Source organism: Trachurus trachurus (assembly GCF_905171665.1).
Source record: "Trachurus trachurus genome assembly, chromosome: 11".
In the NCBI taxonomy this organism is placed as follows: Eukaryota; Metazoa; Chordata; class Actinopteri; order Carangiformes; family Carangidae; genus Trachurus; species Trachurus trachurus.
In genome coordinates, this window is record NC_139904.1 from 13,390,179 (window position 1) to 13,415,234 (window position 25,056).

The window sequence follows — 25,056 nt, forward strand, 5'->3', positions numbered from 1 at the left end:
GTCCCCTTAACCAAAAGGATGATCGCATCGGTCACAGCAGGAAGGACAGAAAAAGCTGCAAAAAAACCCCTTTGATCCTCTCGTGTTCCCACATCATGCATTCAATTTTACATCACATGCGGAAGGCAGCGTCATTCGGATTGATGTCCAGTCATACAAAACGTCCTCCCAAACTTTTCACAAACCAAACATAAGCCAGATTCCCATGAAGGTCCCACTGCCTCGAGGCCTCTCACAACTGACGTGACCCGCACTGAGCTTGACTGTCACCAGCTAAACGAATATTATATTTTACTTAAGTGGGCGCACATTGGGGACGTATATGTGACAGGAAGCACAGAACACCAACCCCTCTTCCCCAGGGGTAAAAAAAAAAGATTCAGCTGCCAAAATCAGTTTTTCATTTTCTCAATAGTTTTACATTCCAGTAAGAATTCAGATCTGATATTAGAGCTTGTGTCCAACCCCCCCACAAGTTCTGCTGCTTGTCCCAGCGTTGGCTGGACTAGAGCAAAATATGTGTAAATGTAGATTTTGATGTTGCAAAACAGAGGGTTTTGACAAATTTCCCTGGAAAGCATACTGTATACACAAATTGGTAACAAACACTAACTTTATTGTGCCCAGTACACCACAGTACAGCAGATACAGTATCACTGCGGTGAACAGATGTATTGGTGGATTTACTATTTGAAATTGTTATTTTTCGAAAGCAGCCCGTCTGATTTAACACAGAGGTAGCCAACGAAGACTGTGGTAGATTTTATCAGCTGAAGCTAGCTCGCAGTAATTAGCTCTGAGTTAGTTTTAAAACATGAATCATTCGCAGACGACTAAACACAACGCCTCCTCTTGTGATTTCTTTGCCGTGTGAATGTTTTTTTTCTTTTGGTGCATAGCTGTTCATATAAGTGATGTGTAGTTTTAATTTTGCACACTCAAGGTTGCCCAGAGGTAGCAATTATCTCCCACTTAGTTTCCTTTGGACACAGTAACTGGCGCCCAGATTTCAGGACACTAAAGACAAGCGCTGTAGCAGATATTTGCTCATGCTTTGTGTCTTGGCCAGTCTGGGTTATTCAAGGGGTTTGTTATCTTGGGTCTCCTTCTTGCATTCTCCCACACAGAGAGCCCAACTTTTTGTAGCCCCCTGCTATCACTGAATATACACACACTCTATCAAACACGCACACTACTAATACTCACATGCATGATCACAGAGAAATATACAGTACAGCATGTAAGCATGAGCAGGCAGATGGAGGCAGTAAACCCTTGCGCAAACATTCATCACATGCAAATAAAAGCACAAACATGCACGTGCACTGTCGCACAGATTTGGATGTTTGGGACTCAAGAAGAATGTTGAAGTCCGGCCAGAATTCGGACAGCTGCGTCTCCCTGATTCAGAGATTTTAATGGACTGTCCATAACAAGGACTCGGCCTTTGACCCGGGGCCTTTCAGCGCTGTGTTTCCTCACTCTGCTCCTTCCTCTGGCCCGATGATGAAGAGACATTCCATCTTCCAACGCTGACTCTTGGATTTCACTTTTGTTTTCTGAGAGTGAGTGTGATAGACTGTACTGTATATACAATGAATGAAGATAGTGACAGTGCATGTGATGTAGATGTAGTGGGTGGATGAAAGACAGAAAATAAATCATGTACTCCGAGGTTTATTGCAGTCTCACTTCTCAAATCGGTGCTATTGTTCTTGGGCTGCAGTGATGGAAAATTACTATTAATGTAATTCAGTCCCAGCCAATATTCATGTTTAAAAACCTTAGAATGAGAAATACCTAAGGGACACCTGTGGTAACACTGAGAACAGCTTAATACAAGCCCAAGAGTTCAGCTAGAAATTACACATTTATCATTTCACTAGCTCATATATTTGTTCAGTCTCAATGAAATTATAATGTCTTCTTTGTACATCGACCCATGACCCCCTGTAAAACATTACCTCTACAAAATCCCCATGATCAGCTGTCCGTCCCCTCTAGATTATGTCATTATATTATTCATATAACACATTATGCATAAAATGTCCAGTGCTGAACTGTCAAATCAAACATACAGTATTGTAATTTAGCATGATGTTGGACACTCCCCCCACTGACAATGCAGACAACTACATATAAAGGTGATGAATGTAAATACATTAAATGGCTGTAATAGAACAATTGATATCAGATCAGAGAATATGAAGGGTTAAAATTTTAAGGCAGCACCAAAAATACAATGAACAAAAGAGACTGCCTCTATAAAGATCTCACCAGTAATAATGATGGGTCTGTATTGTCAAGAGAGTGAGAAGAAGAAGCTGAGAATTAGATTATAAAATAGCCTGGAGATGTACATCCCCTGCCTGCATGCAATAAAGCACCTGTCAGTGTATAGTGGAAGAAGGAGAGAAGTATCTCAGGGGCAGATAAATTAAACGCATACGTTTAGACAAGTTTTCTGTGTCAACACACACACAGGCAAGAAGGCAGGTCAACCACATGAGCCTGCAGTCAAGAGAAGCCTGTAAACCGATCCTCACAGTCTAAGCACATCCTCTGTGCTGGGGTCCCCTCTCTGCCAGGATCACACACAGGCGCGCACACACACACAAACACACACTCGTCCGTGCACATGCATTCCTCTCCAGGCTCAGCAAGGGGCAGGCGCAGAGTGTGCTCCAAGCTTGGAACGGCTCTTCAGAGTGAGCGTCTCTCTCACTCTCCCCAGTTGTGAAGTCAGACAGCAGAGGAGGAAAGGAAGGCAGAGAGACCGAGGGAGGTCTGACGACACCATCCCAGCTTGCCCGCGGCACCGATTTTAAATGCACAGACTGATAAATGCAAGCACACAGCCTGGTCACATCTGGCTTTGATTTTAACTGGAGGCACATCAAGATTTATATCCACACTGTCATTCTGCAGGAGATGTGTGCCAGGACAAAAACTTAAAGGAGCTTAGCACGTGTAAGTGTCCATGGCAAAAGTGTCGGCAGTAGCTTTCAATGCTGGAGGTCCAGTGTAAGGATGGATGACACATGTTCTGGGCTAACGGTGTTCTTCACCGTTTTCTAAATTGGACTTCAAAGGGAACATCCAGCCAAGTGAAGAAGAAGAAGCAGCTAAAGACGTAAGAACTTAATTCACCTGCACCACTTTTGAAATGATGCTGTGGTACAACTTTGGCCACCACTTGCTCTCGCTGGCAGCGCTTCTGGTGATTGTGAGCTGCGGAGGAGGGGAGCAAAGGAGAGGGACGGATAGCAGCACCAGCAGCACAGGTGGCAGCGGCAGCAGCAGCAGCAGTGGAGGAAGTGGAAGTGGAAGTAGCAGTAGTAGTAGTAGTAGTAGTAGTAATAATAACTACAGCAACAGACGCTTTCACAAGATCCAGCACGGCCAGTGCACCTACACATTCATCCTACCTGAGGGAGATGGAGCCGGAGGAGGCGCCTGCAGGGAGGCGAAAGCCGGTAGCCCGCAGTACAACGCCAACTCTCTCCAGAGGGATGCTCCACCACCTGAGCCAGAGTTTCCCAGCCAGAAGATCCAGCAGCTCGAGCACATTATGGAGAATTATACCCAGTGGCTTCAGAAGGTAAGGAGCAGGTCATGGGATATGAAAATAAATGTCATACAAAAACTTTCATGACTTGAACAAGGAGGATTGGTTCCTCGCCTTGCTGGAAGGGTGGACTGGGAATTTTCCTGTGTTAATGAGATCCATGTAGAAAGAGGTGTCATTTAATTTATCCGTAACATCTCTACATTATGCCGTGTCTATTCCTTTTGAAGTGGTCGCACTGTAGTGCATAGTTTATTGAGATATTTATGTTTCTGCGGGTGTGTGGTCTCTGCAGAGCGTCTGTTTGTGGCTTCACTAGATAACTTGTTTTGGTTTCTGGATGAGGCTCTCAGACCAAAACCGGGCAGTGTTTGCTGTTTTCTCGTAGTCAACGCGTTGTTTGCCAAAGTATCTGTCAGTAGGAGAGTTGACGCGCTTTAGGATGTGAGCAATATGTTAGCAACTCCAAAATAAAATATCAGGGCGATTTTTTCACATGAACAGCATTGAGGGAAAAAACGGATCTGTGTTCTTAAATGAACTCAAAACACATGGCGTTCAATTTGACAAAATTGCTTTATCAGACAGTGAAAAATATGGAGTTGATAATGTAGAAGCCAGCTATCATCACAATTTATACTAACTCTTCTATGTTGTTATGCGACTGTGTACATTATCTGAGCTGAACTTTTTGTTCTGGATGTCAAACAGCTGTCTGATTTTTCTAGCCTCCATAGACATAGAGCACATTGTGTCTCAGCAACCGTCCACCAACCCAAACTATTTTTTCTTACTTTTCTTTCTTATTTTTTCCTGAGTAAATTACCCTATAAAGTAAATTCCACAGATGTCCAGTTGAGTTGCACAGAGCGTCGGTCATAGAGCAGAGGTAGTTACATGTCAGTCACCCTCTGTTCTCCAGTGGGCTGTCTCTTTAATGGCAGGAAGTCAGAAAGAGCCCCCAGAGACACTCAGAGAAGGAAAAGACAGAGAAAGAGAATGCTCCCTTTATTTATTCAAGTCAAGGATGTGTGAGCATAACTGCGAAATCTAGACTCACATGAAAGAAAAAACCATAACCTGTTTGATTTCTCAAAAACACAATCCTCATTATATCTGTGCTGATAGGATGTTTGATTATTTCTGCATGGCAAAATTCCAATATATTTATAGAGCCATGATGTTTACTATGTTCAAATATGGTTCTACTGTAATGTTAATGAGTTGTGAATTCGGAGGCCATCGCTGATATGGTTTGGCAGCTACCCTGCTTTTTTAAGCTTTGAGACTATGTGTCTCCAAAGGGAGAGAGACTATCTCCCTGAAATGAATACATGAATCAAATAAACAAACTTCCAAATTCGTCCGAACGGGCTCTCCTGCTCCTTGACTTCCCACAATATTGCCCTTCTCAAAAAAGATCAGCAGGTCCACTCTGTGATTAATTACTTAAAGCTAATGGTTTATTTTTCGTCTACAGAACAAGGTGGCGTAACGTGAAGCGACTGCATGCACAGATAACACCTGATGGGTTTGATGGATTACAGTGGAACCAGAGGGAGGGGGGAATTAAATCAACCTGAACTTCATCAATACCCCGAGTCTATTCATTAGCAATAAGCGTGTCTGGCCCACTCCGCTGTGGCCTGGTTTTGATTTACTCTCAGAAAGTCAACTTTTCACTCCTCAGGTTGGAGGAAATAGTCATTCCTCATCAATTAACCAGACGCTGGTCAAAGTATGTTACGACGAGTTGTTGATTGAGTTTGGAATTAGGGAAGTGTTGTGTTGGCAGCTACTCCGCCCTCCTGCAAATTCAAGTCCTCTTCCTAAACCATACTCTTCCTAAACCATATATCTCCAAATCTAAGTGAAATATTGTATGTGAGGGATTTTTGAGATTACGGAACAGAATCTGTATAACATCAGTTTATCATTGGACTGTATATCACTGACTTTATCTCAGTTTAGCTGAGGAATTTTGTGTACATGGTGTATGTCAGGGGTTAAGGATCAGTGAGGTGCTGCAAATTTTAAGTAGGTGTCTGGATTAAGTTTTATAAAGCTGGAGAGATTCTTTCCCTACAAAAAAGTCAATTTTATTGATGATATTTTACTTTTTTTACCGTTCAAATCGGAAAAACCTGGGTTTCTGTACAGCTCCCAAAAGCGATCTGTGTGTCAAGCAAGGCCAGGGGGTGAAATAACAGGAGCTTTATCTTTGCTCAGTAGACCTCATCTGTCTGTGATAGTACAAGTGATACTATAAAAACACAACAGCAGCATTGGTGGACTGAAGGTTTGACTAATGAGACCTCTAGAACAACTTTCTCTTCAGATGTAAAAGTGGGAGCAAGTTAAAACGTCTGCCATCACCACTAATACTATCATGCGTCTTTTCTGACACTGCAGGACCACAGGTATTTTTCCTTTTCAAATCCCAAATTCCAATATCAACCAAGGAATATCATATAAAAAAGATTAAAGGATTATATTTTGAAGTATGTGACGGATAGAATTAGATTAACTTCCCTACATGCTTGTAATTAAAAAAGTATTAGATTTTGGAGAAACATAAGCAAAATGTAGGCAACATACAGCATAACAAAGAAATTGGTGCAGGCATTTCAGGGGACGCTTAAACACACAGTGGTAATTCAGGCTAATTACACTGCATGGGGGGGACATCAGGATGCAGTTAACATTTTTCATTGGACAGAAGATTAAGTGTCCCAGCCAGTCTATCTATCTTAATCACACCAGCGTTTTTACTGCTTGTCTAAGAGAAAGCTTGCCCTGATGTTGCTCCAGCCAGCCCTGATGAAAGAGAAGGACGGAGGAGACCGTTCTAGATAGCACCCCCGTGTCTGAGTGCCCAGTCCAGTGTGGGGGGTGGACAGTCAAAGAGTGATGCAGCAAACAGCTGTTGGGGAAGCATTTTAAGTCTGAGATCTTTCCTTCCTCAAACCAGGGTAGAGTATATGGACCCTGATAACATTCCTGACCAGTCAAAGGTTGCTTGTGTTTGTCCAAGGATTACTTCCCTGGCCTGCCTGCAAGGCCGAAGAACCTCCGACAACTTTGGCTCTGATCTCAGAGAAAATGAAGCAGGAAACAAGATATTTCACACATTGAAAGGATAATTACAATAAACTTAATTTGCACAGCACCTTTTATTAAATATTGCTTGTACTGAGTTTTGCAGAATTAAGGGTAAGAAAGCCAACAGCTATAAAATATAAATCAATAAATTAAGAAAACGGCCCACGAAACAGCAAGCAATAAATCACATTAGTAAAACAATATCATGGAAATATGGTTCATAGGAAAGTACTGACAACACTGTGAAATTTTTAGCTGTCACAGACAGAAGTGGAGAAGTCTCAACCTTGAAATCAATCAAAATCGCTGGCCTTACAGTGAACCGTGAGAGTTGGGTTCCATCGAAATGCTGACAGTGGAAAAAATTTAGGACCAAATTCCATTCATTGCTACAACAACCCAATTTTTACAAACCAACCAATCAGAAATGGACATGAAGTGACACAGGAGATGCTGGTGAGTTACAGCGTTACGGCCAAAATCACGTTCATCACAAGTCTACTGAGAAAAATTGCTTCCCCTAAACACTTCTAAATCTAAAACCAGTTTTCAACACATTTCTGTCAGTTAAAAAAAACACTACCCTTCTGGTAGGGAGTGAACTGGTGAACAGTTTGTTGTAGCATGTTCTTGTTTTCAGTAGCAGTTATTCTAGCTGCTGGCTGTTGGTGGGCTGCATCTCTGGTTGGAAATATGAGAGTGGTGATTTGTTGGTTAAGAAAAAGAAAAGGCTGCACACATCTCACTGCATGTCCTGAGAACATCCTCTCTACTTTTCTAATATTTCAAGGACAATGAAATATTGGCACAGTCAGGAGTCCAGTGAGCCAAATTTTGTTTCTTGTTCTCGGGAGTGAAAGTAATAGATCTTCTCGTGTCCCTCCTGGTGGAGACAGTAGAAAGTGGTTGAGAGCAGTGTTTCCTGAGAAGGATAGCCTGTGCCAAACTAAGCTGTTGCACAAAGGGACTGGGAAAAAACTATCATCGTCTTATCCCTGTGAAATTCCCATCATTCTGCCTCTCGACGAACATGACTATGCTGCATAAACAGCGGTTTAAAAGGATATAGTTGACATGTTGGCAGCAGCTTGTTTCCCTTCTATACTGGGAGTTCATACGAGAAAGGGTGAATATGTTTCTCTACTTAATGCTATGAGAGGGCCACACAGCATGCCTGGGGATCCAAGGAGAAACCTATCTATTTTAGGGGTGACTTCCTCTATGAGAGTTTATTTTCACTCATAATGTGGGCCAAGACTAACAATCGGATGATGCAGGAAAAACTGGGAGATGCTCTGAGGAATAAAAAGCTCTTCCTTCCTGACCCCAAAACTTGTAAAAAGGAAACCATGGAAATTGCTTAAGGACGTTACAATAACAGCTTCCAGAAAAGTTGTTGGTTGCACTTGTGATATGACTGAAAGTGAAAGGGGAAGCAGTGTTTTCTGCTTAGCATGCCATGGGAATAGGGGGAAACATTACAGCCATACCACAGCATTTCCTCGAGGACATGAAAACAGAGCCCAACATTGTTAATGTTGATGGCTAAAGGGGCATTTAGTACTTTTGTCACGCTCGATGTGGCAAGCCACTTTGTTTTGAGTCCCACCCCGCACTTTTTTCTTCTCAGAAATCATATTTCAGTGCAACCGGAGGCCCCAGACGTGCTGGAAGTTTGATACAGGGCAGACGGGTATTGTACAACTAGGTATACCTCTGTAAAGCTCAATGAATGAAGCAGTAAATTTGATGGTCATTTTTCTATGCGTCTTGAACCTGTCTAGTTTACCGTATAGCAGCTATAAAGCAAGCATATGTTTCCTTTTTTCATCACTCATTTCAGTGGATCACTCTCTGGTGGGCACTTCATCTGGGATTTATTTTGTTTTAATTACGGGGTTAGACGTTTGGCACGATTTATGGCATCCCCGATGAAAACGGCGTTGCTAACTTGTAGCTTGGCACCTACTGATGCATCTGTGGAATAAATTGAGAGTTTCCTCTTTTATGTTTGTGTTTCCATACACCCATGAGTATATTCACTCCAGTAATGGCGCTAATTTTTCTTCATTTGGTCACTGGGGGTATTATGAATGTGATTGCCCTGCAGTATAATTCAGGTATGGAAGGGATCTTGTTAAGCCTGCAATCATTTTTGGGGGGAAACATTAGAGACACAAAACAGGCTACAGATAAATAAATAAAAAACGGACCATGACACAGAGAAACATTAGCATCAATTTGGAGTGTTGTCTAAAGCCACCTGATGAATGTGATTCCAGTGTTTGCTCCTCTTTTAACTCGTGTCTGGTCTCCAACAGCTCTAGAAGGAAAGACCTGACTCTTCAGCTGCTAAACGCTCCAATATGTTCACCGGCACTAGCTAGATGATACATATTTCTTTGACACTTTACTTGAAGGTATCGTCATAAGAGTGACATGACACTGTCATAAGAGTGACATGACACCATCATGATTCATCATCATCATCATCATCACGTTATCATTAAGTGTCATTGGGTTTTTGTAGGGTTAGGGTTAGGTTTTTTAGGGTTAGAGTTAGGTTTTTTTAGGGTTAGGGTTAACCAAATGACACTTAATGATAACGTTATGACATTGGCATAATGTTTATGACACGTTCATGATGGTGTCATGTCACTCTTATGACAGTGTCATGTCACTCTTATGACAATACCTTCAAGTACCATATTTCTGTCTGATCTATCAGAGCTCAGCTGCCTGTTGAGATTAAACCAACACTGATACACTGAGACTGAAAACCAAGCTTCCCCTTGAAACCAAAACAGTGAGCTGAAAGACACAGAAATGCTCAGTATAGTCGAGGGGAACTGCAGAGCTGACTGATAATTATCTGTGAGTTCATTACTACAGGCGAACCCTTTCACACACACGTGGTCATTTGATCTATTGTGTCAGCTTTAAGGAATTATGATTGTGACTGCTCTGGAGTGTTGTTTTAATGTATGGAGTGAAATTTAGAAAACATGTCTTATAAACTATGAAAAAGCTTCTTTTTTTAAAGGATTGAGTATAAATAATATTATTTTAGGCAGGCAAATGGAAGCCATTAGTACTGAGTGTGTAAGTTGTGGTCAGAAGAGTTGCCAAAAGCACAAGGTTCAAGGCTGTATCTCTGCCACTGCTAAGGTTGAGTGATTATGAGCCAAATATGAGATAGTAACAGCTCAGATAGAACGAAACATTAGACATTATAGTCAATCTGAGTGTACAATTAGTGGGCAAGTAATGTGGTGTTATCACAGCCTGCAGCAAATCACCACTGTGTTTGAACTGAACTTCAGTCACAGAGCCGGCTGTTATCTTTGTTATATTTTTGTTTTATAATGACTCTTGATAAACAGAGCCGATGATAATATTACTCACTCGTATCTGTTGCTATTTATTTTCCTCCAGACTTCAGGTTCATTTAGGTTGTGAGCTGTAAATCAAGGTTTGATGGAGTTCGGGGGAAGTGAATCGGCGTGAAGAAGAAGAAGAGAAAAAAAAGGTTGAGAATTTGAGCTGCTTGCAGTACCACAGGACGTCTACACAGTTTGAATTTACAGTAATGTGTCAGTAATGTTTTTTTTTTACTTCCAGGAAAAGATAACACTGAGAAACAAGCATGTTTTGTATTGTTGATTCTGGCAGCAAGCAAGAGAGTGAGAAATCAGTTTAATGCTCTCACTAAATGATTCATTTTATGTCCTTCCAATTTTAAAATTTGCTGTAAATACCCTTGCATTCATCCTACAGTTAATTCTGTTAAGTCTGTGAGGTGCGTAGAAACAAATCTTGAAGTCTCTCCACATGTTGCCTTTGAGGACCGACTCTCCCCGCAGCATCTCGTTGACTCTCCCCTACAGATGTTGCATTCTGAGTGGGCGTCTTTGTCTCCAGCCTTCCAGAGGTTGCAGAGGACACAACAGTTGCACCTTTTTTTTTTTTTTTTGGCAGTTTAGCCTTGATGAAGCACTGCTGCGATTTCAGATCTAAGCAACAAAAAGAATCACAATGGGCTGCTCGACTCTGGAGAAGAATAAGCCGTAGAATCTGTCAGGGCTGTGGATGACGGGAAGCAAGTAAACGTGAAAGGAGAGAAAGGAGGGAGATAAGGACAGAGTGCAAGATACTGGGTGAAAGATAAACAGTTTCACTCCCTCACAGTGTGGGCTAGATAGATCGTCAAATGACTAATGGTTGGCTCCGTTGTTTTTGTTTTGTTCTGTGGCGCTGGGATAGGAGCCACTTGTTCTTAAAGCTTTCATCACATCCAGGAATTACCTCACTTATTTATTTAATCTTTTTGTCGCTCTGTGTGGGTGAGGGAGGAGAGTTTCTGGGTTACCATAGTGTCATGCATTAACTTACAATTTCAGACCCACACATGTTGATGGTAGACAGGCTGGAGCTATGCAATACGCTGCTGATTACAGCCTGTGTCTGATTTCTGCGGCTGGTTTGGACACTTGGGCGTGTTAGGCTCTCCGTTTATTGGTTAAGACCTGGGATTGGTGCAAAACCGAGATGCAGGCTCTCACACACTCACATATACACCCGCAAATCTGCATACAGTCTGTGTTTTGAAAACAGAAACACGCTCGTAACCCTGTCCAGAGCAGTGTGTTTGCCTCGTCTGGGACCCGAGCCAGGCTTCTCACATTCCCCACAATACCAGGGCCAGAGCTGGCACAGAGAGGTTAGCCTCTGACATTTCTGCTCTGTTTAAAAATAACACCTTCAAAACATAGTACAGTACCAGTCAGACGTCCTCACAAAGTGTTTCATGTTGTCGACCTTTCACCACATTTCTTTTCCATTTTTCTCTTGTAGCTCGTTGCACTTTTGGTGACACCTCAGTCAGTGATGTCAGAGCAGGTGATTATCTGATGGAAAACACCTGTTGGGCTGTGTCTGTGCAGCGTGCTCTGATGGACGGTCAGTCCACGGATCCACCACTGCCACTTCCTTCTCCCTTTCCTTTATAATGATCTGTACATTAGGTCATGGCCTTGACTTTTCCAATTTAAAATGAGAACAACATTATTCATACAATGATACTTTTTCTTTCATTGGAGTTCACTGTTTTATCTCGCTAGAAAAAAGAACAAGTCTGGCTAATTTAAAAGAGGCCACAGATATCCATACATAAGAGTTATAATTACTGTTACAGATCATTTATATTCATGAAATCACCCTTTTGAATTTTAACATACTGACACCTTTAAAAGAAGTAAGTTAAACCTGCATCAAATGATCTTCAGGCCACTCAAAGCACAGAAACAAGCTGAAAAACACAATGTTGAGAAATTATCTGACTGGCAAATGTGCTAGCTTGTTTGCATATCCAGCAGACATACAACAGCATTAGTATTCACTTGAGTTGTGTGTCTGGCCACCTGTTGAATGAAAGGCTATTATTCACTCTATTTGGAGCTCAGCTTTGGTCTCCATCCACTCCTGAAGGAAGTATCTGGTTCTATACTAAGAGCTGCTAAATACACTACTATGTTCAGGTTAGCTTTTTTTGTCTGCCATTTGGTGCTGAATTAGATGTGTGTATTTCTGGAGCTTTGTGGCTGGAAGCTGCAGCTTGCTGGGGCCTAAAATCGTGCAACAAGTGCAGCGGGTGTGAACCAGAACAGTAAAAGAACAGTAAAACAAGGAGCTGAAAGACACTGAAATGTTCCCTGATGCTAAGGAGAACTGGAAGTTCATCGTGTGGGTTTGTTAGTATGGGCCACCAAACACTAGTGTCCTGATCAGTTGTTTAGTAAGTAATAGCTGCTAGCTAGAGGGTCAACATCCAAATACAATAATGTATTGTAATAGGATATTGTCAGATAATATATTGAATTTTGTTTTAACACTGTTTCATGTCTTCTCTCATCATATATTTATAAGGTAGAGCCTTTAATAGCAGTGTTTGGCATTTATGCCAGGAGCACACTGCATCCAAAAAGTCCAAACTTGGCAAGTGATCATGTAATCAATTGTAGTCTGTGACCTTGACTACCCTCAAATCAGACTAACGAACAGACACGCGAGTGTGGACCCTCCACGAAGTCATGAAAGTAATTCTTAACTTAAACTCAAGTTTTATTACCACTGTAGGTTTGAAAGCTGGCTGTTAAATTTGGCTCTTGTTTTTTTTCCACCATTTGGGGATGGAAATATTGAATCCTAAGTACAAGTATTCCCTTCCAAAAGTAAGAGCGTATCACAGTAACAGGCAGACTCACTCCAAAATGTGCTGCTGTATGGTGACTTAACAGGAACTTTCCCATAAATCTGTCATTGATCGCACAGATGAATGTGCGTTTTGCTGTGGGTTTACAACTAAAATACAAATGGTTACAAATGGCTCTTGATGTTTATTTAAATTGACATGTTTGCAGCAGTCTTGAGATGGAGAAGCTAATCCTCCAGAGACCCGCGTGTGTATATTTCTGCATGTGTGAGCGCACGGATGAATGTGTGTCACACTTAGGTCCAGTGCTGCATATATGTGTTTGTGCATGACACTGTTTAAATCACACACATGAGTCTGTGTTTGGATGAGACGACCTTCAGCTTAACTGATGGCCTGTAAAGGATCAAATGCGAGGTTCCTTCTCAGGGTCCACAAGGTGAAGTTGAAGTTCGGACAAAAAGAGAGCCTGTCACATTTTGTCAGTGGCTTTCAAACAGCACTTCCATTATGAGCAGAGATGAATACATCCTAGTGATGCATTGTGTCTGTACTGTCTTCTCTGCACAGTGCAGGACATAACATAACAGTTAACAGTCAATAGTGAGGCCATCTGTGGCTGAGAGTGGAAGCTTTTTAGATGTTGGCAATTTCAAGCAATTTTCCTATGTATAATTGTATACAGGTGCGTTTTCTCCATCAGATTAGATTACTTTATGACTGAATAACTCACAAAAAAAAGCTCATTCTCCTCTATACGCCTCTATGCTTTTCTGTTATATCACATGATCTTCATCAGCAGATGCAGTCTGCTCACTCACCTTCAAAGTATAGATTTCCTCTTTTTATTTTTTAAGTTATGTTGGCTCAAAAGTTGAATTATAAACTTCATCCTCGATCTTGGAAATGGCCTTTACAATACAAAATAAATGAATTAATAAAAATCTCACCAAGGGCCGTTTAGTAACCAGAACTTTCACCTTTGCCAAGAATTACAGGATGGACTACAGGATGAGATTTCAAGGTATTTTGCTTTTGCGTAGTTGTGGCAAGACGACTGACTACTGATCGGAACTCATAATGTGAAGGCCAGGAATTATGCATACTATACACTGCGTATGTTCCAACCTCTTTTTAATAGCCGTCCTCTTTCCTTTGGACTCACTTAACATTTTTCCCAATAAAAATCATCCAAAATAAGTCGCGATGACAAACTGAATTGATAAATTCCCTTGTTTGTTTCAACTAAATATAGATTCATGACTCACAACTATATTTATCTTGCCGCTCTTTAAAACAGGGCTGGATCACAGACGATGCAGATGCAGAAACATGAACATTATCAGCTTTTTCATCCATCATCGGCTGGAGGTCAGACAGCAGCAAATGTTTCTAATGTTGCAGCATGGCAGTGATACAAATAGTGGCTACGGACGAGCTGCACATTATCATTAACAGCAGCATCTATTTCCCCTCCCTCTCCAACAGCCGTGATGAGGTCAGGTCAGACTCAAGCAGTTCCATGTGGAGAAGTTAGTTGAGCTACTGCACCTCGTCTTCCTGCTCATCTCTCTCTTGTTTAGATTGAATGTCAATGTCGGCTCAGCATCACTTAAGGAAAATTTAGGCACATGTAGAAAACACACACACACAAACTATACTGCTTTTAAAGTACCACCATCAGAACTTAAAAGTGCTTCCAGCAGCCTCTCATGTGATAGGCTATATCGCCCAGTGTGTGTTAGCCACTAGCAAAAGCAACAGCGGGAGAGAAGAAAATGAGTCATGAGTATTATAATCTGGATGTGATGAGCGTCAGCCCATCTTTGGTGATTGAAGCAAAGGAAAGCAGAGATTGTAAGAGAGAAGGGGCGGGACGGGGGGAGCAAAACACAGGGAGATAGAGAGATATGGAAAAGGGAGGCAGAAAGAGAAAGTGAGGGAAACCGAAAGGCTGTGGTTGCAACCCTGGACGACTGTGGGGATGGTTTATAAACCGAGGAGTCCTCGCTTAATGTGATATGTGGGATGTTGGAGTGAAAGATAAACATGAATGTGACGTTGAAGGAAACAACCCCTGTCATTAAACACCCATCCATTTTGATTAGAAGAGACGCTCGGCTTGATAGATAGAGGTGCTGGCACTCAAACTGGAACGCTGCATCCATTTTTTTTTTTTATTATTGCCCGGCTGGGAGGTTCAACATACAACAGTACGTCTGGTAATGTCTCTGTCACGCCTGAGGTTAAAGCAAAACATGTCGTTTTGCATCTATTTCCACTGGGTTTTTTGGCATAGGGATCTCCTGCTGTGATGTGCAGAGGGTCCACTGGAATCCTGTCTCAAATATTTGAACGTAAACGCCTAGTCTGTGGGATGGTGGGTTTGTGGAATCTGTGTGTGCGTAAAAGGGGGCAGACTGACATGGGATGTAGGACTGACACAAAAGAAGCCATCATCATCATCACACACACACACACACATTCCTGTCTGGATGTGTCCCAGAGGAAAGATTCAGCATTGGGCACAATATCTGCAGACCGCCCCTCTGCTGGTACTCACTGTTTAAGACCGCTGGATGAATGACCAGGTCTGAGTTTGTTTGGTTGTTTGGTTTTCGTTACGCATTCCCATGTCTTGGGTGAATGCAAGTACTTCCTCTCCCATACGTCCAGATACGCATAATTAATTGGGGTAATTTCGAGGGGCCATTTTGACATTAGAGAGCAGGACTGAAACTGGAGGATTTGTGAAAATATACATTCAAGCATAAGCTCTACTCCACAGTATTTGTTTTCATTTAACATGGAAAGAAGCCACGTGACGTCTCTGATAGTGATCACTGCGTAGGCTTGAGGTATGAGAGACATGAAAGAAATATATAATAACTTAGCACTGTGTTCCAGCCAAGAATGTCTGGGAGGAGGTCAGATGGGTACTATTAGTAGTTTAACTGGACATCACCGTATCCAAGGGCTACAATAAACAGTGTACGATGTCCAGTGAGTGTTACAAAATAATATAAAAATGATGGAATTATATATTATCTTAATTCTGTTTTCAATCACACATTGAAGAAATGGGAAATGGATGATGACTAGGATGAAGTACTCCCCTTATATCAGGGCTGGAGCTGTGTGATTAATCACCAATTTTCTTGAACCCAACTTCAAAGTTCATGTGTATCTAGAAAACCCCACTGATACTGTGATAATACTTCTTTAGTACCTCATATTGGTTTAATCATTACATTCAAAAGTGGTATTTGATAACTGATAAATGTTTTTGTTAAACTTGTGGTGATAATGACAAAGTGATGATGGGTTGAGTATGATTAAAAGTGAAAATATCAGATGTCATCCAAGTTGATCATGTTGACAGTCATCAGTTTATGCTTGCAACCTGAAATGCTTGTTTTGGAGACACTGTTAGCCCTTGACTTTTATCTAGCTAGAACAGACAGGACTGGAAAATTACATTTGAAGGCGAATGGTTGTGCCAATTGCTGCTAACCTTATAAATATTAGGGTTATGAGGGTTACCCTAACCCATAAAACAATCTAGTGCCAAATTACTTAAAAACATGATGCAGGTTTAGTAGATTGTGGCTAATAATTTAAATTTTTGGCTTAATTTGGCTATGTCACAAAAGTGCTCATACATCAAATCTTAAACTGACTATCCGACTAAAAGCTTTGATTTAACCTTGCACTGGGAGGTTGGGTGAACATTTGTTTTACGGGAGTCAACGTGACAATAATGGACTTTGGCTTAAACTCTTTATGATAAATTTTCATGCTTTTATTTATTTTTTATCAATTCTCCACAGAGATCTTAAACGACTTTTGCCCCTTATGCAATAAGGGATTTGAATTATATGTGCTACAGCTGGAATATAGTCGTACAGGAGAGCCAAATCTTCTTTGTCTAGACCAACTTGGAGAATTCATTTCCGGAAGGAATTTTCTATCGTGAAAATAAGCATCTGTCCGACACCACTGCACCAAAATCAACAAAAGTAAAGCAAACATTACTGTTGGATGTGCGCACTTGACAATGCTAAAGAACCTACTGTAAGTTCAAGGCAAAACATTTTGTCCATATCCTTTTTTTTATTGATACAGAGAGAAAGTTCATGCTTTTCATAACACTAAGTAAATTGGCTTTTATCTTACATACAGACATGCAGAAGACTTTCTCCGATTCATCTTGCACTGGGCCTCATAGTTAATCATGCGAGGTATGTCTTGTAGACATAACACTGTCAGAGCTCTTGATTTAAAAAGTACTCTCAAGCTACAAGGCACATTCACTGTGTAGTTCCTGGTAGTGATGGTACGTTGGTCTTTATGTGAGAGAAAGCTAAAAGTAGATCAGGAATATGAAGCAAGTGTCTAGGGAGGAAAAATGACGGTAATAACAGTAAAAGCAGATTGGCGTAACAATGTTTTGAAATATGTCATTTATTTTCCCAAAGGAAACCGCAGCAACATCTCCAGTATTTCTTCATTTCAGATATTTGACGTCATAAATAATTTTTTATTTCTTAATATTGACTCAAGTGAAGCCACAATTCTGCCACTCTGAGTTTGAATAACAGGATTTAGCATTACATTCTTAATAATTTACTCACTCTTTGTTGAATTTTAATCCTCTGCGGATTTCTATTGTTGCAATGTGAAGTAAATTAGCCGTATACGAAGCTCATTAGTCATTTGAAAGGTTCAACACGTCAAAATTCAAGATCACATTTTCCACTCGGTTTTTACAGTCGGTGGTTTATTTGAATTCTCAACACTGAATAATGATTATATAGTTTGTACATATTTGACAAAACGACTGGAAAATCAATTTGGCTAAAAGCATTCGCCCTCCAGTTAGAAATTATGATTTGTTTTTTCAAAGAAACAATCAACCAGGCTTGAAAACCCTGCCATGAGTCAAATATTCTCACATTCTTTTATTTTCTGCCCTGTTGACAAACCATTGTGACAGAAACCTTTGAAGTATGGATAATGGTTTGCTATTTAACCTGCCAAATGATTTTGGGCAATTCAAACTAAGCACCATGATTTATTTAGCGATTTAAACAGAGGATCAGTTGGTTTGTTTTCACGATGTGAACACATTCTTCATTATGTCCTTGGAAATGTGCAACCAAAACGCCGTCGACATCAACACAATAGCATCTTGACAGAAAGACAAAGGGAGAAAGAAAGAGCAATGAAAGATGCAAAGGAGAACAAAAATGAGCCCAAGAACGGCGGATTCTGGCACTAGCGTGGTTGTTTTTCGGATGGCAGCAGTCTTCCTGGCTTAAGGGAGTCCTGGAAATCAACAGTTTGGACAGAGAAACAGAGATGAGGCAGGGGGCTGGACCACCCACCTCATTGCAAAGCCCTGCTCAACCGAATATGATGGAAATTGATCACTAACTAGACTGATCGCAAAGTGGAAGCTCTCCCGTCCTGCACGGTATATAAGCTGGTTGCACTGATGACAATGGCAGATTTATAACTCAAAAATTTTCAGATGTAATTTTTGAAACAATGCGTTCTTGATTGCAGACAGAGGCAGGCAAAAAGCTGGCTTCTCGTTTCTAGCTGGCAGCAGCAGATTTTTCCGTTGGATACAAAAGCGGGCACTCGTTAACGTAAGTTGGTCTTCCTGCCAGATGGTCTGGTTGAGAACACTGACCATCAGACCTTTTATTATCACTAGCTGACTTCTTTGTCTTTATTGGAGTGACGAACGGAATATATGGAGAGAAAATATTTTGAGTCTGAGGACGGAACAATGAGTTTTGCAAAAATTCATGGCACTGAAGTGATTCAGGTGAAGTTAGCTTAAACTTTGTTAGTTTCAAATCAGCCTCCACACGGTGAAAAATACAGGACCATGAATGTTAAGTTGTTTTTTTTTACATAAACTAACCCTACAAACAATTTTGACCTAATCACTTGAGGATCTAAACCTACCTTGGCCATATAGCCTAATGCTAGTTAGCTGTATGCTAATATTGCATCGCAAGTTGATAATCACATTGTTAGTCATTAAATGGTAATAAATGGAAGTAGTAAATTATACTAACTATAAATTAATTTATTTCCACACAAACCACCTCAGTGTGTCAGGTAATCTGATGCTCAACAGGCATGGTGTACCCAATCAGTTTAGCTATGGTATGACAAGAAAACCATAGCACGGGGAGGCTGTTCATTGATTGGTCAATTGATCCAAGCCCCTGTGTCAGAGTCAAGTTTAAGATGCTGTTTTGCCCAGCACAGCATGGGGAATGTCTTTTTCTTATTTCTTTATTTTTCGTCTGCCCTGTTGTCGAATCAATCTCTCTACTGACCTTCAATGAGGTGAAAAGAAATGTGGCAGCAATTGAATAAACACATGGATGTTGACCACCAGGGCAAAAGGTGACAGAGGTCAGCTGTGAGTTCAGACTGAGTTGTTACTCACCTAATCTTGACAGAGTTTAAGACGAAGGAAGGAGTCTTATAACTGTTTCAAGGTGGAATTAAAAACAAACACTGGCTTGTTTGTTTTTTTTGCTGACAAGCTTTCTAAGACACTTACACACGTTCCATCTATCTATAGCATATAATGCTGGAGTGTGACAGTGCAGTAAGGCAGGGTAACACCTCCCAAAGCCCTGCTAAAGTGAAATATAGGCCCAGGTTTCAAAGAGGGGTGTCAGATTCACCTTTTTGTCAGTGGGCGATAAGAAGGTGTAAGTGTATTTGTTGGCATTGGTCCCAAGGTGGCCTGTGATATACAAGGAGGTCCTGATTCGGGGGGGTGGGTAACAGCCCCTGTGCTCTTGTCCATTAAAGTGGTCTGAAATGGATCCAGGCCTGAGCGTAAGGGATGCATCCCAGAAGCCAGACCTCCCCAGTAACACCATCACCATCACCTCCCACCACACACACACACACACTCACGTACAAAGCCGGAGATAAGCAGAGATGTGACAGAGCTCGAGCAGTAAGTGCTTTATACAGTCCAGGCCCAGCGTTTTCTAACTCTGACAGTGTCTCTCAGGACTGTCACGGCTGCTGTTTAGAAAAAGATCAAGACCCCCTTTTGGAATGGAAGTTGCACTGAATGGGAAATGTCAGAAAAGTCGTAAACATTTGCAGTAATCTGTAACAATGATAGTGGGGAGTACCATGTTGAGGGATTATCCTGTTCTTGGTTCTCAAGCGATGCCAATTTAGCGGCCACACTGTGATCATTTACAGAATATGTATGTTGGGGATTTCATGCCTCTTTGACTCTAACGCTCTCCATTAAAAATGGACACATGCAGCGTAGTTCATTCAGTAACCTAAACAGCTGTCCCTCTACATGATGAACAGTCCATTTACTCTTAAAATCTTCATCCTGCGACATACTTTATGACGTACAGCTTGCATCCCAGACAGCCCAAAGCATCTAGTTTAGTGATTAACAGTCAATTGTACCTCATAAACTGTCTAAATGGACCAGTCTGTGAATGTAGAGATGCAGTGAATGGCTCTCCATAGCTGGGATGTCAGAGAGAATCATAGGTTAAGTCACAGGCAGTCCACATTAAGCCAGTCTGTGCCAAACACAGCACCTTAAACCCTTAATGCCCCTGTATAAAGTTGCTCTGAGGAAAATATAAACTTGTGTTTATGTGACTCACTTAGAAAACAGTGGTTTTCTCTAACCAGGGGCTAGATGTAGCAGTTTCTAAAAGCAGAACTTAAGTTTTATTTGACCTCCTGGAATGTTTCTCAAGAATCACGACAAAACAGATTTATTTTTAATTTGATCAAATTAGGGTTTCATTGGAATTCCTCTTTGTTTTGAAAGTGAAATGTTCACACAGAGAGAAACTGACAGAGGTTGTAAAAGTTTTCAACTGAACTTTAAAATCAGACTGTATCACTTCTACTTTTACAACTGAAAATTTAAAATTCACGATAAAACTCAACTTCTGCAGTGCACCCGCTAGGTTTGCAGCTAAAGCCGTACTTGGTCTGGTATTGCCAGGGCTTATGGTGGATAATCTTAGCTGACCCTAGGTAAACATTGCTGTATAAGGGACATGACTGAGTGAGTCTAATGACTTTATAACACCTCTCCATTTCTGCTGCCTTTACAGTCGTAGTATTTAGCTTTATATGTCAGTTTCACCTGGGGCTGCTTTTAAGCGAACGTTTCATTGTCTTGCTTTAAAAATGCTTTGTAAGCAAATGTGAATCAATTATCTCTAAAACATCGTTTTGAGTTTACAAAGTTACCATAGATACTCGAATGGTTACACCTGAATCTGTGGTTAAAGGCATCCTCCATTTTGTTCTTAGTTAAACCCAATGTTGGTGGGCTTCATGTTGGAGTTTACCAAACCGTAAAGTTTACTGGCCTCACAACCTGTTTCTTGTCAGTTCCCATCTGTGAAAAGAATTTATGAGCATCAGCATAAATTACCTCTTGTCATTTCATTGGCTGTATGACTCTGAACTGAAATTAATTGGTACCAGTTTCACCTTAACTATAAATGGTTACAAGTTACATAACGTTACAACATCAGTTGCTGACATTACATTAAAGCAGAAGTAAGCGATCCGGTCGTTTTGGCTAATGCTGCGTTCCAGGCAGGCTTTTGAAACCGTAAGTTACAGCTTCAAGTCACGACTTACGACTTTGTAGCGTTCCAGGCAACCCACAACTCGTGTTTCTCCGACCTGTTTTACTTGTGAAAGTGCACTATAACGGCCACTCGTAACTTCCGACCCGTGAACTCGCACCAGATCAATCTGGTACGACTTCACAGGTCGGAAAAACACGAGTTACGGGCTGCCCTGAACGCACCATAACTTCTTGTCAGCCGACGGAGTTAGCAGCCCCCGCCCTCGTCATGGATCTATTGGTTCTCGTCCCTACGTCACCACATTCACGCGCATCCCTTGGCTGCACACACAGCCCTTCATGCCGTTCTCTCTCCTCATTGGATAAAAATTGTAGGATACAAGAAAAGTTTTCTCCTCGGCTCAGAGCAGAGCAGAGGGACTGAGAGACCCGTGTTTCGGTCCAAACACTCTATGTAAGTGATTGCTGTCGGAAGATATAACTATTTAAGACTTATATTAACACAAAAATATCGCTTACTTCTGCTTTAACCATTGCATTCATATTCTGCACTTAAATTATAATCCCAGTCCCTCTTCCAAATGGCACAAATTTGCATTTCAGTTCTGGCAATGGTGGCAAATATTTGCTTTTGTATCTGACATTAGTTCCTACTGGTTGTCACTGACGGGAAAAGCACAGCATTTAACCAGCGTCAAGGTTCGAAACCATCTAAATAGCCCAACACCCACATAGAGCTATTTTATGACTTCCCAAGTAGTGATTTTACATGATCGGGCTTGTTTGTGTAATCTTGTTCCTCCTTGGTACTTTCCATTTATGACCCCCACCAGATCCAGCCCTGAGTCAGCCACATTCCCTTAGAGACAAACGAAATGAGGTGATTGCTGAGCTTAGGTTTCCTTTGGACATCTGTCCCTTCAGGGGCCTTTTCTCGCAAGGTGACTTCCACTGTGCAAAGCCTGTGGATGTCCTCAAACAGTGGACACAATAACCTCAGCAGATGAGCAAACTGCAGCGCAAAGCCAGTGATGTAAGACGCTCAAAGCAGTGAGGTTTACATTGAGGTTTTGAGCTCAGGCCTAAAAGGATGTAAAAACAACACACCCCATTCGCAGATTTCAAAGATTTTTACATTTCTGGATGGACTGAAAACCATTTCCAAACACAGTCATATTCTATGGTTCATTATCAGGCAGAGTAATCCATCATTACTTGAGCTTTGTGGATTCCAGACTCCTTGTTTTCTTTCCAATTCCTGGGGCCAGACCATTGGAGGTTATGTGGAAAGTGACACTTATATCAGCCTTATGTAGTTCACAGTTAAGGGAAGCTGTATTATGTCTGAAATCCAGCCTGAAAAAATGTTACATTTTGCTTTAGTGCTGTTGCCAAGAAAGGATATTACATTGAAAAGTTAATTCCTCTTGGCAGACCTGTGCAAATAGCTGAGAACAGAATAGCAGAGAGATCCATCTCTGTTCTCTTTTATTCTCCATCAGTCTTGGACTGATTGACTGACTGGACTGAATTCATGTAATATTCATAGAAGCAGTGTGTGTATGTTTTTTGTTTTTTTCTGCAAATTAATGGACATGTATAAAATGATCAAGATGTTATCCAAAATACAGGTAGGAATGTTTTCTGTTATAAAACATGGCTCCAAAACCAATATACATATCAACTATAGTAGAGTATAAATGGTTTGTCCTGTGGCATTTTATCTCAGATCTAATCATTAGATCAAAAGTGAACTGGAAACACTCCAGCATTCATCTGTTCAGATTGGGAAATAGTGGAAAGCCCAGTGAAACTGAAGGTCGTACCAACACTTTGCTGACTTCAGCACAAAGTATGCCGAGCATAGAAGCCATGCTAGCCTGGTCTGTCTGGAGTGTTGATTATTTTGTGTGATGTCTGTCCATATGCACATTCATGGAAACCAAATAACAGTTCAAATCTATGCTACACTGTCCCTTAGACTGAGCCGTGGAGATCTCTGATTATATCACCAGACATCAGGACTAACTTGATAATACTGTAGTCTCGAGAATATCTTGTGAAGTGTTGCTCTGGTCTGCAAAGTCCATTGATTTTTATTGTTATTTTTTTCCAATTTACAATCAAATTTATCAAAGAGTCTCACAGTACAGTACTGTACAAACGCTGTGGACCTGGGGAATATGAAATCAAAAATCTGCAAACTAAAAAAGAAGTTATACTGGCAAAATGTCTTACACAACAGAGAGGGAATCTAACGTCGTATTTCCTTGAACATATGGTACTGATACACGGTGCAAGAGGTTAGAGTGTAAATTGGGAATCTAAAGCATTTCTGTAGCGTAGTGAGTGTGGTGTGTGTGGTGGAGCTCAGTTTCTCAGTGTGTGTAGCCAACAGCTGCAGAATGGGAACCGTTGCTAAGGTTACCAGCACATGTGATGTTGTTCTGTTTGACACAGATTTGTCTTGGCTGATACGTTCACGAGAGATGGCTGCTATAGCCCGATGATGGGCCAAAGCAAAAACCCAGAAAACATCTTTTATAGATCAAGTGTTTGAGAATCTCCCCACTGGCCGATTATTAAATCATCCCAGTGTGTGTTCACACTGCGAACCACCAGATGAACAAGTGGACACTTTAAACCTCATCAAGTTGTGTTTACTGCATTTGCAAAACAACCACACAGCAAAAGCCCTCCTGTATCGAACACAGTAATCACTGGAGGCAACAGATGATGTAAGATCCAGGAAGCCGCAAGGAAACAAAGTACAACAAAATAAACAGGAGTTAGTTGGTTTACTTAAACCTACCAACCGTAGTCCTAGTCTAAATTACCATTTCACTAGACGGACAATGAAGGAATCTGACATCTCTGCACAGATGGTCTATATATTGTAGTTAATCCATTTCAAGAATCTCATCCAACCCCAACCTCTATCTCCATCTTGTCATTTGTTTGCGTTTGGAGATAAGGATGAAAGAGCTCTTTCCAGACGAGCTTCAGTGAATATCTGTTCATCTCTGCCTTTTCCATCCCAAGTTAACCACCTACATCTGGTTGCAGCTGTATTGACCCAAACCCGTTCTATACATGCATGCATGCCACTCAAAATGATTCATTTTTGTGTGATTTCTCTCTTTGATATATAGTGAGATACATACCTCAGGAAACAATGAGTCTAAACTGTTTTGTACAATCTTCTTTTTGTTTTCGGTGCAGATTGAAAACTACATTAAAGAGAGCATGAAGACGGAGATGGCTCAACTGCAGCAGAGCGCCGTCCACAACCACACGGCGGCCATGTTGGAAATGGGCACCAACCTGCTGTCACAGACGGCCGAACAGACGCGCAAGCTGACCGACGTCGAGACACAGGTAATAGACACAAACACACTCATGCTAATGCTCCTGAACACACTTAGGCTAACTTTTTTTCATTCACACACATACGAACACTGAAGAGAGGATCCATCTAACGCTTCATTAACTCAAGACCTTCGACTCTCACACTGTCCCAGAAAGGTTACAACAGAGAAGTAC

The 25,056-nt window shown here is 41.3% G+C and overlaps 1 protein-coding gene across 1 annotated transcript in view; it reads left to right on the plus strand.

Annotated features, from left to right (window-relative positions):
• Positions 1–2,745: 2,745 nt before the first annotated feature.
• The window catches only part of angpt1 (angiopoietin 1), a 51,669-nt gene continuing 29,358 nt past the window's right edge, over positions 2,746–25,056 (plus strand). Inside the window, exons 1-2 of the mRNA XM_083981647.1 lie at positions 2,746–3,601; positions 24,736–24,891. Coding sequence (XP_083837773.1) covers positions 3,167–3,601; positions 24,736–24,891 — 591 coding nt within the window. The 5' untranslated portion in view covers positions 2,746–3,166. The remainder of the gene's footprint in view (positions 3,602–24,735; positions 24,892–25,056) is intronic.